Source organism: Lagenorhynchus albirostris, chromosome 5 (genome assembly GCF_949774975.1).
Source record: "Lagenorhynchus albirostris chromosome 5, mLagAlb1.1, whole genome shotgun sequence".
Lineage (NCBI taxonomy): Eukaryota > Metazoa > Chordata > Mammalia > Artiodactyla > Delphinidae > Lagenorhynchus > Lagenorhynchus albirostris.
The window spans coordinates 7,644,529-7,657,803 of NC_083099.1; the positions used below are offsets into that span (position 1 = coordinate 7,644,529).

Consider the following 13,275-nt stretch of genomic DNA (forward strand, 5'->3'; position numbering starts at 1 on the left):
TGTGTAGAACATGACAAATATTCACCAAATATACATTCATTAAACCTTGAGTTTAAAAAAAATCCCATACTTAATTTTGAGTTCGCCACATTATTTTAAAAAGTCAATATGCATTACTGTGTAACGCATTTCAAATTTTAATATATTTACTTGAAATGCTATTTAAAGCCTATTTATTGGAGTGTGTTTTCAAAGACTTTAAGATGTTCCTTACCACAGCTGCCAAATATAGTAACTTTACAGAATTTTTAAAGGATGTCTTAAGTGCTGAAAGAACTACATGCAGTGTGCATGTACTTTCACAAGGAAGGATCTAAAATTGGTGGTCACCACCAGAAAGAGGGTTATTTATTCTCTGATCGCCAGTAAAATTAATAGGCCCGTGGCCAGGAGTAGGCCCCTGGCTGAACCCATCCTAACGGGACCGCGTTGCTTGGGAAACCAAAGAGAAGTTTGGGGTCATTTGATCTGGAGCCCAAGACCACATCCTTCAAGTTTTCCTGCCCTCCAAATCAACTAAAGAAGGGGGGGAAAAGAGAGAAGGAATAAGGGAGAATAGGGGGAATGAGGGAGAGAGAAAAAGGAGAGAGTGGGGGAGAGGAGAAAGAGGGAGAGAGATGGGTGGGGTCCTGCCCTGGAAAGAGCTGCGCTCCAAGCCCCGCCCCCGTTTCCCAGGTAACTGGGTAAACAGACCTCCATCTTCTTTTCCCCAGTGAATTCTGCTAGGTGTGAAGTGGCGGGCAGGAAGCAGTGGGCAGGAAGTCCGAGTGGAGATGTGCTCTTTCGTAAGAGTGGGGTCCCCCAAAGGGTTGGGGCGCTCCAAGGGATTGGGATCTTCCCTTGAGCCAGGTGCAGCTTACCCCTTAGAGATGAGTGCCCTTGGAGGAATGAGGGTATCTGAGAGGAAATCTCCCCTGAGCATGGACGTGGCACTCACCCAGGAAGGAAAAGATGACTTAGGAGAGAGAAGGGTCTTCATGGGAACAACATCTCCCACGGAGTTGGGGCTCAGAGTGGGATTAGGAAAAGAAGATTCTCCATGCAGTAATAAATATGAGGAGAGGATGGCTTCACGGGAAACAAAATGTCCATCGAGCAATGGGCTTGATATAAGATTAAAAAGACAGAATATTTCTAGGACTTTCATGGACGGGAGTAATTTAGGAGTCAGCAGGGTCTCAGCCTCACAGGAAACAAAATGTCCTCTGAGAATGTTGCCAGGAAGAGCAGGTTTAGAAAATGAGCGTTTTCTGGCAGGGTGTCGTCCTGGAAGGGTAGCACAGTCTCCACTGGGCCTGGTGTGTGAAAGTCCACAGGCTCTAGGCAGCAGGAGATGTCCTGTGTCTGGTGACCCTGAACAGTTAGGGGCTTCAGTGGGGAAGCAACCTACTTTGGGTATGGAACCTAGACAGGGACTGGAAAAAGAGTCCACCTGTGTGGTGATGAAGCCCAGCATGGAGATGCAGCCTCCTGTGGAGGTGGACATGGGGTTCCCCCAACCAGAGGATCCAGATGAAACTAAGCCTACAGAACCCCAAATGGGCTTGGTGATAGAACCTTCTGAGTGCCAGTTGGCTCAACAACCTGAAGAGCAAAGGGAGACTGAGAACATTGAACCAGGAGTAGAACCTCCAGATCGCATCAGACCCATATACTCTGGGAAATTTTTTGATCGGTTGCCTTGCTGGCCAAGTGTAAGTTTTTTCCTAGTACTTTCCGTAGGAACTATGTATAGCCATGTCTCTATCAAGATGATAAACGAGTGAGACTTGTTTGGATTTGCAGAGTCAAATTGCAGAGATTTTGTTGAGATTCTGATATTCCTTGTCCCAAGAGACTCTTTCCAGCTGTTATTCTGTCCGATCTCCTTTGACTCTCTGCCTTCTTTTCTAATGTCCGCTTTGTTTTCTGTGCACACGAATGGGTCCTCTTGATTTCTCCCTCCTTTCTCCTTTGACCTACATTTCATTCCTCAATCTGCATTTTCTCAACCCTCCAACTGTAATACATGTTATATCCTAATATTCATGTACTTTTTTCAAAAACAGTTTGCTTTTTCTATTCATTATTCTGTGAGTTATTTATTCTTTCAGCAAAGACTTGTGGTGGTCCTTATGCTGGGTCCAGGGCACTGTCAAATGAGAAGCACATGATTCTAATCCCATGGGTTTAGGCTCTCATTCCAATGTTGGAGGCAATAACTAAACAAATATTATATAGATGTCTAAATGCACAGAAAACATTCTTCCTTAATAGAAGTACACTCTAAATATGAAGCGCAATGGAGAGTTTGGACAATTGTTTTGGAGGAGATAGGAAAGGCTTTACAGAGCAAGTAATATTTCAGCTAATTTAGAAAGGTGTCAGTATTTGTCAGATGGAAACGGTTGGAGCATCTTGGGCAAAGAATGGCATGGAGTGTGACCAAAGCTTCTTGTGTTGGGAGGTATAAGCAATTCTGTTTAGCCAGCATGGTGGTAAGAGATGAAGAAGAAATCTAAAGGTCCCGAATGCAGGGGTAAAACGTATGGGTACAGAAGCAATGGTGGATCTTCATGAGGGAAGAAATGAATAAAATTTGCCTTTTGAAAAGATAATTCTGATATCAATAATAATGGTGGACTGGAAGGGGAAGATATTGGATGACAGGAAAAAGTTAGAAGGTTATTTCAGGGTAATGATGGCCTGAAATTAACGTAGAGTTGGAAAGAATTGGAGAGGAGAGAGCAATTCTGAGAACCTTTTAGGAGACGGTATTGTTAAGAATTGCCGTCCAGTTGTGGATCTATGTGGTGAAAGAGAGGGAAGTTAATGGATGACTTAGGAGTTTCTAGTTTGATAATGAGACATGTTCTGGTTTGGTGACACATGAATATCTGGTGTTGGCCATCCTGAGTTTCAGTTATTTACAGGGTATCAGATGAAAAAGCCAGGCAGACAGTTGGAGCCATGTGTGGAAATGGGACAAAGAAGGTCTAGGCAAGATCTTACCTTGGGAAACACATGAGATGATCAGAGGAAGAAATGTCAACTAGGTGAGTTCTTGAGGACAAGGATTTTCTCTTATTTATCATGTTGCTTCATGGCGTATCATGATGTCCAGCTTATACTGGTCATTCAGTAAATATATGTTTGATAAATGGAAGGAAGCCTGGATGATTAAGTGGGAGAAAAAACAGAGAAGAAAGAGGTGAGTCTGAGAGGGTGGTATTGAGCAACATAAAGGGAGCATCCTTGAAGTATTCTGGGAGTAAAGGAGACATTAGAGAACACAATTCTGCTGAAGTGGTCACAGGGATTCTGCAGAAGTTTTTTTTTGGCATCTGCAGACTTTTGTTCCCCTTGGGAGTCAGGGTGTTCTTTTGTCTTTGACCCACTTTGCTTTCTGGTTCCGTTATTGGATTTCCCCAGCCACTCTCTTCTCACTTGACCATGCCTGCTTCTCCTTTCTGGATCGGTTCTGCAGTCTATGGGTCTATGGCTTCAGACCTGATCTCACATACAAGGAGAAACCAGCTTCCAGTTTCCAATACAGGCAGTTCTAAAACCTCTGCTTCCTGCTACCTCTCACGTCCTCCTTTCTAAATGTGAGAGGAAAAAAAAAAAAAATGTGAGAGGACAGGGAAGAGAGCTTCAAGGAGAAAGTGACCAGCAGTGTTAAAACGTCTCCCTCCGATAGGGTAAATAGAATAAAGATGAATTAGCTTTGGGCATTAAGGGAATTAGCAACATAGTGAGAATGCAGATTCCAATATACTGAAGAGTGAAATTAGAATTGGAGAAAACTATTGTAACTTTTTTTTTTCTCCTAAGAAGTGTGACAGTGAAGAGAACAGAGTAAAGATTCCATTTAGGAATAATTTTATTTATTTAGTGAATCAGTAGGGGAGTTTGAGATAACACAAACGAGATAATGGGTGGAACCAGACCCCAGATAAGCAGGAGGGAGTGGAAACGGGATCACAGGCCAGAGGAGAGATTAGCCTAGATTAGAAACAAGGTTCCTTTTAAAATAATTTTTTAAATATTAAAATATCTACTTTCACTATAAAACAAAGATAATAACATGGAAATTTTAGAAAACAGGAATGAAAACACAATAATCTTATCACCCTAACACTATGCCTACTGGCACTTTGCTGCCCTCACATTAATTGTTATCAGTGGCTTTACTATATCAACATCGCTACCCATGGAGCTTTGCAGGTATTAACTCTTTACCGGTGAGGAAACTGAGGAAAATTAAATAATTTGGCCAAAGTCTTACAGCTAAGAAGTAGTAGCCCCAGGATTTGAAGTCACCACTTCCAATTTAAGAGTCTGAGTTCTAGACTGTACTATACTTCCCATGACACTTTTCTCCTAATCATTTTTATGTAGTTGTTACAGCAAGCATAAAAATTGTCTTGACTTTTCACTTACTATTATTTAATAAATTTTTCAGTGTTATTACAGAGAACTTAAAAGATGTTTTAGTGATAAAAGCAATATTCCTTTAAGCCCATATATGCTTCCTTTTTTTTTACATCTTTATTGGAGTATAATTGCTTTACAATGGTGTGTTAGTTTCTGCTTTATAACAAAGTGAATCAGTTGTACATATACATATGTTCCCATATCTCCTCCCTCCTGCATCTCCCTCCCTCCCGCCCTCCCTATCCCACCCCTCCAGGTGGTCACAAAGCACCGAGCTGATCTCCCTGTGCTATGCGGCTGCCTCCCACTAGCTATCTATCTTACGCTTGGTAGTGTATACCATATATGATTCTTTAGATAACTCATTCCCTCTCTTTTTGGACAATAGATTTTTTTCCAGATTTTTCTGTAAAAATAGTCTATGAACTTCTTTATGTATATGTCTTAGAATATTTCCTTAGGATAGAGTTTCAACAGAAGCTAAACGATGAATCTTTCTCTAGTTCTTGTTGCCAAATCCCTTCCTAAAAGATTGTACCACTAAGTTTTAAAAATTAATAATGATTTGTAAGGCATTGTTTTAATTCACATTTCTTTGATTTATAATGAGTTTGAAAATTGTTTCATATGTTTGTTTTCATTGTTTTGGTTTTTTTTATTCTTATATCTGGTCATCTTGCTGAACTCTGATTGGTCTTAATTGCTTATTATTTCTTTTGGATTTGCTAGGTAGACAATCATATTGACACTTTTGTCTTTCCTACTTTAATATATATAACTCTCATTTCAATTTCCTATCTCACTGCATTGCCTACGATCAATAATACAATATTGAAAAGTCGCTTTTCAGACTTTAATGGGAATGATTCTAACGGTTCACCATTAAGTATTATTTTTGCCATATCCATTCCCAGTTTGCTAAGTATGTTTAAAAGTCAGGAATAGAGCTTGAACTATGAAGAGCTTTCCCCACATTTGTTGAAATATATCTTTTTCTGAATCAATATGATTAATTTTCTAATAACAAACCATCTTCATATTTTGGGGCTAAACCCTACTTGGTTGTAGTAGGGTTTATATACATATATATAAACATATACATATATATGTTTATATACATATATATATATTACATATATATATGTAATATATTATTATAATATATTCTAGGGTTTGATTTGCCAGTTTTTTAGTGGGGTTTTTGCATCTACGATCCCATGTAATATTGGACACAGTTTTCCTTTTTGGGTTATCTTTCTTGGAGTTTGGTATTAGGGGGATGCTAGCACATGAAAAGAATTGAGAAGACTTCCATATTTTCATTTTCTTTATGCTTGTAAGAGTTTAGATATCGTGTGCATTATCTACTTCTCGTAGGCTTAGTGGAACGCGTACAACTGAAAGGAAAAGAATAGGAGATCCCCAGCATCCTGATCAAGGGATGGGCTGGTGAAGTATTTGGTGCCCCTGAGTTCATCCAGTTTCAGAGAAGGGAAGAAGTTCATTTGGGAGAGGTCAAAACCCATTTTCAAGTATGACAGTGAGCAGAGCTCAGATGGAAATACCTCTGTGAAGAACCTGCTAAAATCAGCCTGCGAGGACACTAGCTTTTCATCAGGGTGCACTCAGGAAACTGTCATCTCCACGAGAGGCCGTTCCAGTGTTGGGGGGAGGGGAACAGATGCATCTCATTGTAAGGACACTCATCCTGTGGTTTGAAGTTGCTGCCCAGAGTTGGCTGCAAGTGAAGGTCTGCTCTGATGGATTTATGAGACCCCATTAGGCCTTCTAATCCTGCTGGTATAGTCATTGGTATAGCAGCAATGACTGCTGGTACAGTCATTGGTATAGCAGCATTGGTATAGCAGCAATGACTGCTGGTACAGTTATTGGTATAGCAGCAAGGACCTGTATTCAGGAAAAGCCAAGAAATGGTGGCCCAAGAGGAGATTTTTGGAGTGCTCTTCAAGAACTAAAGAGTCTGGTAAAACGAGGTCCTCTCTGTGTAGACCCTTGGAAGGGCTCTTGGACAGCACTCTGGTAGAGATCAAAATCTCTCTAATGGTCATTTCTCCAAGACATCCTGATACTGTCCCTTGATTGACATTAATGCACTGACTATGGCAGAAACCTTGGGGTTATTAAGACTAAACAACTGAACCTTACAAAGTGCATTGATAAATGGTATTGAAGCCTGAAGTACAAAGAGGAGGAAGGAAGGAAAGTTTCAAAGAAAGGTTTTAAAAAGATAGTATTGTCTACAATGACTAGACAGTATGTTAGGTGCTAGGGCTACAAAGATGAAAAATGATACAGTACTGGCTTTCCAAAAACCTTACAATCTAGAGACTTGAGACCAATAGACCAATGATTTTACAATGTGGTAAATGTCATGCAAAGGGATGCCTTATTTTTTTCCTCTTCTACACAAAGAGACCCTGATAGCTATTTGGGGGATGGGTAGAGGCAAAGGGGTCACCTATTTGTAAATCTTGTGAGAACCTGATAGTCATGCAAGCCCTGATACTCAAAAAAAAAAAAGTCACAAAGATTCATTTTGTCTGAACTTGCAAAGAGCCAATCTCTGCAGAATTCTGCGAAGTAGGTGGTTTTATTTGCCTAACGGGTTCAGGGCCTTCTGGGCAGAAAGATTGATGCCATCATTCCTAAATTTTTGCTGAGATTTTCCGAGTTAGGGATATCTATGAGCAAAACAGAGTGATCTTGACCAAGGGAGAGATCGGACCATTATGCCAGCCCACACGGAGTTTGGATGATTATGGGTCAGTGGGTCTTTAGCAGCTGACAATGGTCTCATATCAACCTTCCTGAGTTGACTTGAATCATACTTGGTCACTGAAACCTGTAATACTGGGGACCAACTGACGAGCTGGCCAAGGGAGGTGGCACTGCTGTGGCTGGGAACTAAGGAAGGAGGTGCCTGAGGGAGGAGGTGGTCAGTGCAGTTGGGAGTTTGATTACAGACAGAGGGCCTGAGCAGATAAGTAAAGACCGAGAACAGTAGAAGCCAGGTTTCTTACTGGTAGAGAAAAAACTTACTAATACGAAAAGGAGAAGGATAGAAGGAATCCTGTTGTGTTGGATTGTGATTGGAGGTATTGGTGGAAACTCATGGTATTATGTCTATCTCTATGTCTATATCATCTATATCTATATCTATATCATCTATGTCTATATCCATGTCAATATCTAAGCTAAACATTTAACTAAACAGAGTATCATAGAATTGATATAGATGCAAATGTGTGGGGTGTGTATACACCACACATTTCCTAGCTCCATCCTCTAAGAGGATCTAGAAACAATGTTTACTTAGTAGCAATGAGCACGCCAGAACCGGGATCTTGATTTCTAAATATCATTCTCTACTAAAAGGAATCAGGACTCTTTGGGGGAATGGCTGACTCTAGGGCTGGTGTAGTACGATATGAACTTGGAACACCTTTGAGAACTATAAAGTAAGAAAGTGCTCAAAGAATAATGCAGATATGTTAAAGGGGTACAGAAACAAGCTTGAAGAAGCTCCCAGTGGCCCAAACTGTTATACTTTGAGCACTGAATAAAATTAATATTGAATAAAAGGAGGAGGGAGGGAGAGATAAATTAGGAGTTTGGGATTAACAGATACACACTGCCATATATAAAATAGATGAACAACAAGGACCTACTGTATAGCACAGGGAGCTATATTCAATATCTTGTAATAAACTATGGAAAAAAATTGAAAAAAATAACCAAATCACTTTGCTGTAAACTGGAAACTAACACAATATTGTAAATGAACTGTACTTCAATTAAGAAATTACCATTGAATAAAACAGAAATCCATGAGCCCATACTGATATAAATACATGAGTGATTGAAAAAATAGCAAGAAAAAAATAATTCCTTGAAGTATAGCACAGATGGAATGATGGAATTAGAAAGTCACCATTTGGCAACCGTCATAGTAGTAATGATTTAGGTCAGAGTCATCAGTGGATATTAAAACAGTAGGTAAAAGTTTAGTGAGGAACTGGATATTTACACAGAATAATTTTTTAAATTGATGCATAGTTGATTTACAATGTTGTGTTAATCTCTGCTGTACAGCAATGTGATTCAGTTACACATATAAATCTTTTTTATATTCTTTTCCAGTACGTTTATCACAGGATATTGAATATAGTTCCCTGTGCTTTACAGTAGGACCTTGTTGTTTATCCATTACATAGAATAATTATTGATTACAAACTTTACAGTGGAGAAACCTAGCTGGCTTTACCTTCCTTTAGTGATCAAAGTTAACACTAATAGGACAAATTGACAGTGTGGGCTTCCTGGTAGAAAAACACAGCATTGTTTCTCTGATAGCCCTGACAAAAATGTATAACTTTCATCATAAGAGAACACTAGTCAAACCCAAACTGAGGATCATTTAACAAAATAAATGACCTATACTCAAAAATTGTCAAGGTCATAAAAGACAAGAGAACATTAGGAACTGTTCCTGACCAAAGAAGACAGAACAGACATGACAAGTAAATGCTATGCATGTGTGCTGGTTACCGAGGCACTTGGATTCTGACTACCCTCAAGAGGACCTGCTGGGTGGGGGTCTGGGCCGGGGTCAGGGGTGGCGGGAAGAGTGTAGCCGGTTGACAGCCTCCACCTGCTGCCCCATGAATCCCCTGCAGCATTCCTTCACCAGGCCACACTCCCCAGGACAGAGCAAGGCAGGGACTCTAGAACTGAACTTGTTTGGCCAACACAGATTCCTTTAATGGGAAACGTAGTCTCAGAGACCACACACTGGCCTGGCCAAAGTGTTCTCAGAACTGTGCTGTGGCCTGAAGCCCTTCTTAATACTTCCTTCCTGCTCTCCCTTCACAGGTGACATGGTCTGAAAGCTCTCCCTGCCTACCCTCCGCCTCCCCCTTCATCTTTCACAGGTGTTTCCCTTCATAAATCTCTTGTATGGCTAATGGGGGTGTCTGGTTTTCAGAGGAACCAAGTACTCACGCTGTGACCTTGGATATACTCCTTTTTCTAGAAAGGACTGTACTGGGGCAACTGGTGATATTTGAATGTGGTCCTTATATTAGATACTAGAATTATATCCATGCTAATTTCCTGACTTTTGTGGCCTGTAATTGTTGTTGTTTTTTTCTTAAGATAATAAACCATGAGGAAAAAGAAAATAAAAGAGGACACAACAGTTTAAAAATTTCAATAAATTTTAGAAAATAAGAAGATGGAGACATGGCCACTGATTTTGCAGGGGGAAATGAAATATGAGGGAAATCAGGTGGTAATTTCCACCAGAAATGATCCCATTTGCCTGGAATAATCCCTGAGAAGCTCAGCCTGTGGAAGAAGATGTAGTAAAACTTGGATCTGAAAACTGAAGGATTGGTTGAAGGTCCAAATTCAGTGTAGCTGGGTTTCCAGTTCCCCTCCTCCATTTTATGCTCCCATGATTCCCACCTCTCTCCACCAGCTCCCACTCCGTTCTACCAAAACTGTGGATTTATTTTCCCAAAGTGCCTTTTGGAGTCAAAAGACTCCAAGCCAAAGATAAGGCAGGAGGGCAGCTCCAGGCTGAAAATGGGACGTTAGTAAGTAAAAGTGTAGTTTCTGTAGTGCAGTTTCCCTAGCTTCCTCTCCCAGTGGGCCCTTCAAGGGCCAGCAGCTGGGGGTAAAGCCCACCCTCTCACCAGTAGGCAGTGACTAGAGAGACAGGAGGGCATGACGGATAAGAGTAGAGACTCAGAAGCCAGCCTGCTTGGGCTCAGATATCTGCCAATATATGAGCAGTGTAACCCTGTTACTCAACCTCTCTGTGCCTCAGTTTGCTTATGAGGGAGATGATAATAGTACCTCCCTTGTGTAAACCATTATGAGTATTAAATGAAATAATACATAGGAAGCCCTTAGAATGGTATCCAGCCTATGTGATGTGCTTTATTATTGTCAGTTATTATTACCATTATTATTAGCCTCTGGAAATTCTGAATAGCCTAGAGGAAAAAAAAAATTTATAGGGAGACTCTACCAAAATAAAGGCTGCCTCATTAACTGATCATCTTATAGGAAAGCCTGAGAGTCAACAAGCCCTGTAACACACGGAGCTCCATAATCATCTCTGTGGAGTCTTAAACTTTGTGATGATCAGATGCCAGCTTGAAGAGAGGGGCCGAAACAAGCTAACAGAAAACCCAGAGAGAGCAGGGGAAATGTAAGCACACAGGAAAGTTATTTGAGAGATAAAAGATGTTGCATTCGTAAGACAAGATTGGAACTTTTAAAAGAACAGCCAGAAACTAACACAACATTGTAAAGCAACTATACTCCAATAAAAATTAATAAGAAATAAAAATAATAAAAAGAAAAGAACAGCCAGAGAAGAAGAAACGACATTTTAGAACTTAAATATAACTTATTTAGAGAGTCTAAATAAACATTCAGTAGAGGATTGAAGGATGAAATCAAAGACATTTCCGAGACATTAAAACAAATGCCCTTGAGGCAAAAGGAAAAAGACTCAGAAAAGATCATTGCTCCCTTTCTCGGGTTAAGGGGTCCCTAGGATCAGCAGAGGTCCCCCCTTTAGAGCTCAGGAAGTAGAACTTAAGGTGACCATTAAAGCTGCTCTTAAGTTCCGTCCTGGCTCTGCATATACTTGATTCTCATTCTTATTTCCAGGGCTCTTGCAGCTGTTTCTCTTCTATTTGATACTGTTTATAGATTTTTTGAAAGCCTCCATTGCTTCCTTTTGCGTAATAAAGCAGTACGCAGTAAAATATTGAGAAAACAGTACAAAGAAGAAAATAAAAGCACATGGAATCTCACCACTCAGAAATGGCGATCACAACTAACAACTTTTTGTCTATGGTGTTCTGTGCATATTGCAGATAGAGACGTGATTCTTTCAATTGGTACGATGCAAATTTACGTCTTTATTTTAAATTCATGAACATTTTCCTATACCATTAAAATGATGTATATACATCATTTTAAATGATTCCACGATAGCATATCTTTTGAAGGTACCATATTTTATTTAACCATTTGCCTGTTGTTGCGTATTTAGTGTGTTTATATCTATATAAATAAAACAAAAGTTCATTCCGTTTGTCTCTCTTTTTTTTTTTTTTTTTGCGGTACGCGGGCCTGTCACTGTCGTGGCCTCTCCCGTTGCGGAGCACAGGCTCCGGACGCACAGGCTCAGCGGCCATGGCTCACGGGCCCAGCCGCTCCGTGGCATGTGGGATCCTCCCGGACCGGGGCACGAACCCGTGTCCCCTGCATCGGCAGGCGGACTCTCAACCACTGCGCCACCAGGGAAGCCCCCGTTTGTCTCTTACTGGACCACATGAAAAATTACACAACAGATTTTCACCAAACTTGGGAAGCATGTTTGGGATAGCCAGATTCAAAGTGTAGGCCATGAAGAATAGAGTATATCCATGTTGTGGAGCTTGACGGAGAAATAATAGGGGAGGGAAAATAATTTTCCCTCTGACTTTCTGAGTTCTTGGCTGAGACTTCCTGTGACAAAAGACAGATTAACAAGAGAAAAGCAAACACATTTATTAACACGTATACCTCATGTATACATGGAAGATACCCAGGAAAACTGAGTAAGTAAGTCCCAAGATGGCCCAAGTCACCACCTTAAATACCATCTTTAGCTACAGACAAAAAAGGATGTTGGGGGACTTCCCTGGCGGTCCAGTGGTTAAGACTTCATCTTCCAATGCAGGGGGTGCAGTTTCGATCCCAGATCTAGGAGCTAAGATACCATATGCCTCGAGGCCAAAAACCCAAAAACATAAAACAGATGCAGTCTTGTAACAATTTCAATAAACACTTTAAAAATGGCCCACATCAAAAAAAAAAATCTTATAAAAAGAATAGGATGTTGACAGAGAACTATATTAACCACAATTGAAAAGAATATTAAAAAAATAACTGAATCACTTTGCTGTACAGCAGAAATTAACACAACATTGTAAATCAACTATACTTCAACAAAAGAAGAAAACTCATCTAACTATGAAAAAAAAAAAAAAAAGATGTTGGGGCAAAAAGAAGGCCAGCTATGGGAGGTTACCACGGAAAGCATGGTAAACAAGGGTAAGGATTATTATGCAGATTACATCAGTGCCTTCTCCATTGATAAGAGTTCCTGGACATTTAGAGTCAACCTTCTCTTCCTAGTACAGAGAGGGAAACACCTTTACAAGCGATTTCCTTTGTAAAATGTACATGTCCCTTACAAAAGGGTAACTTCTACTCTGTTTTCAGAGCTTCTGCTGTTTCTTAAAATAATTGGTTCAAAACAATCCTTATGCCAAAGAGGCATATTTGGGGGTGGCAAATTCTGCTATCCTTCACATCTCAAATTGATGAACAGGCATCCTTGAAAACAACTGAAATAAAAAGAGATAAAAAGAGATCCATGACTGGAGTGAGACTTGTCACACATAACATGACACTGTAGATAGAAATCAGACATAATGGCTTCCATCTTTGTGTCCCCAATCAAATGGCCTGAGAACATCCAAACCTGATTACAGCTACTGATTTGGAATCAAATTGCTTTTCAAGTAGGCAACTCGATGAGGACTACCAAAGGCATTTCTGTCCAACAGAATGTTTACAGTGATAGAAACCTGGAATATCCAATGTCAAACACTTGGAAAGTCAGCAGATGACGGACAAGTAAAGTCATCTTCCTTCCATCTCTCTCATCATGTAGCACCTGGCGAGTAGCTGCCCTGGGTACCCCCAGCCTTAGGAATTAGTCTTTTTTCTTTTTAACTTTTTATTTTATATTGGAGTATAGTTGATTAA

The 13,275-nt window shown here is 40.2% G+C and overlaps 1 protein-coding gene across 1 annotated transcript in view; it reads left to right on the forward strand.

Moving 5' to 3' along the window:
* Window positions 1–920: 920 nt before the first annotated feature.
* Window positions 921–13,275, forward strand: part of EFHB (EF-hand domain family member B) — a 48,664-nt gene continuing 36,309 nt past the window's right edge. Inside the window, exon 1 of the mRNA XM_060149112.1 lies at window positions 921–1,694. Within this exon, the coding sequence (XP_060005095.1) occupies window positions 921–1,694 (774 nt within the window). The remainder of the gene's footprint in view (window positions 1,695–13,275) is intronic.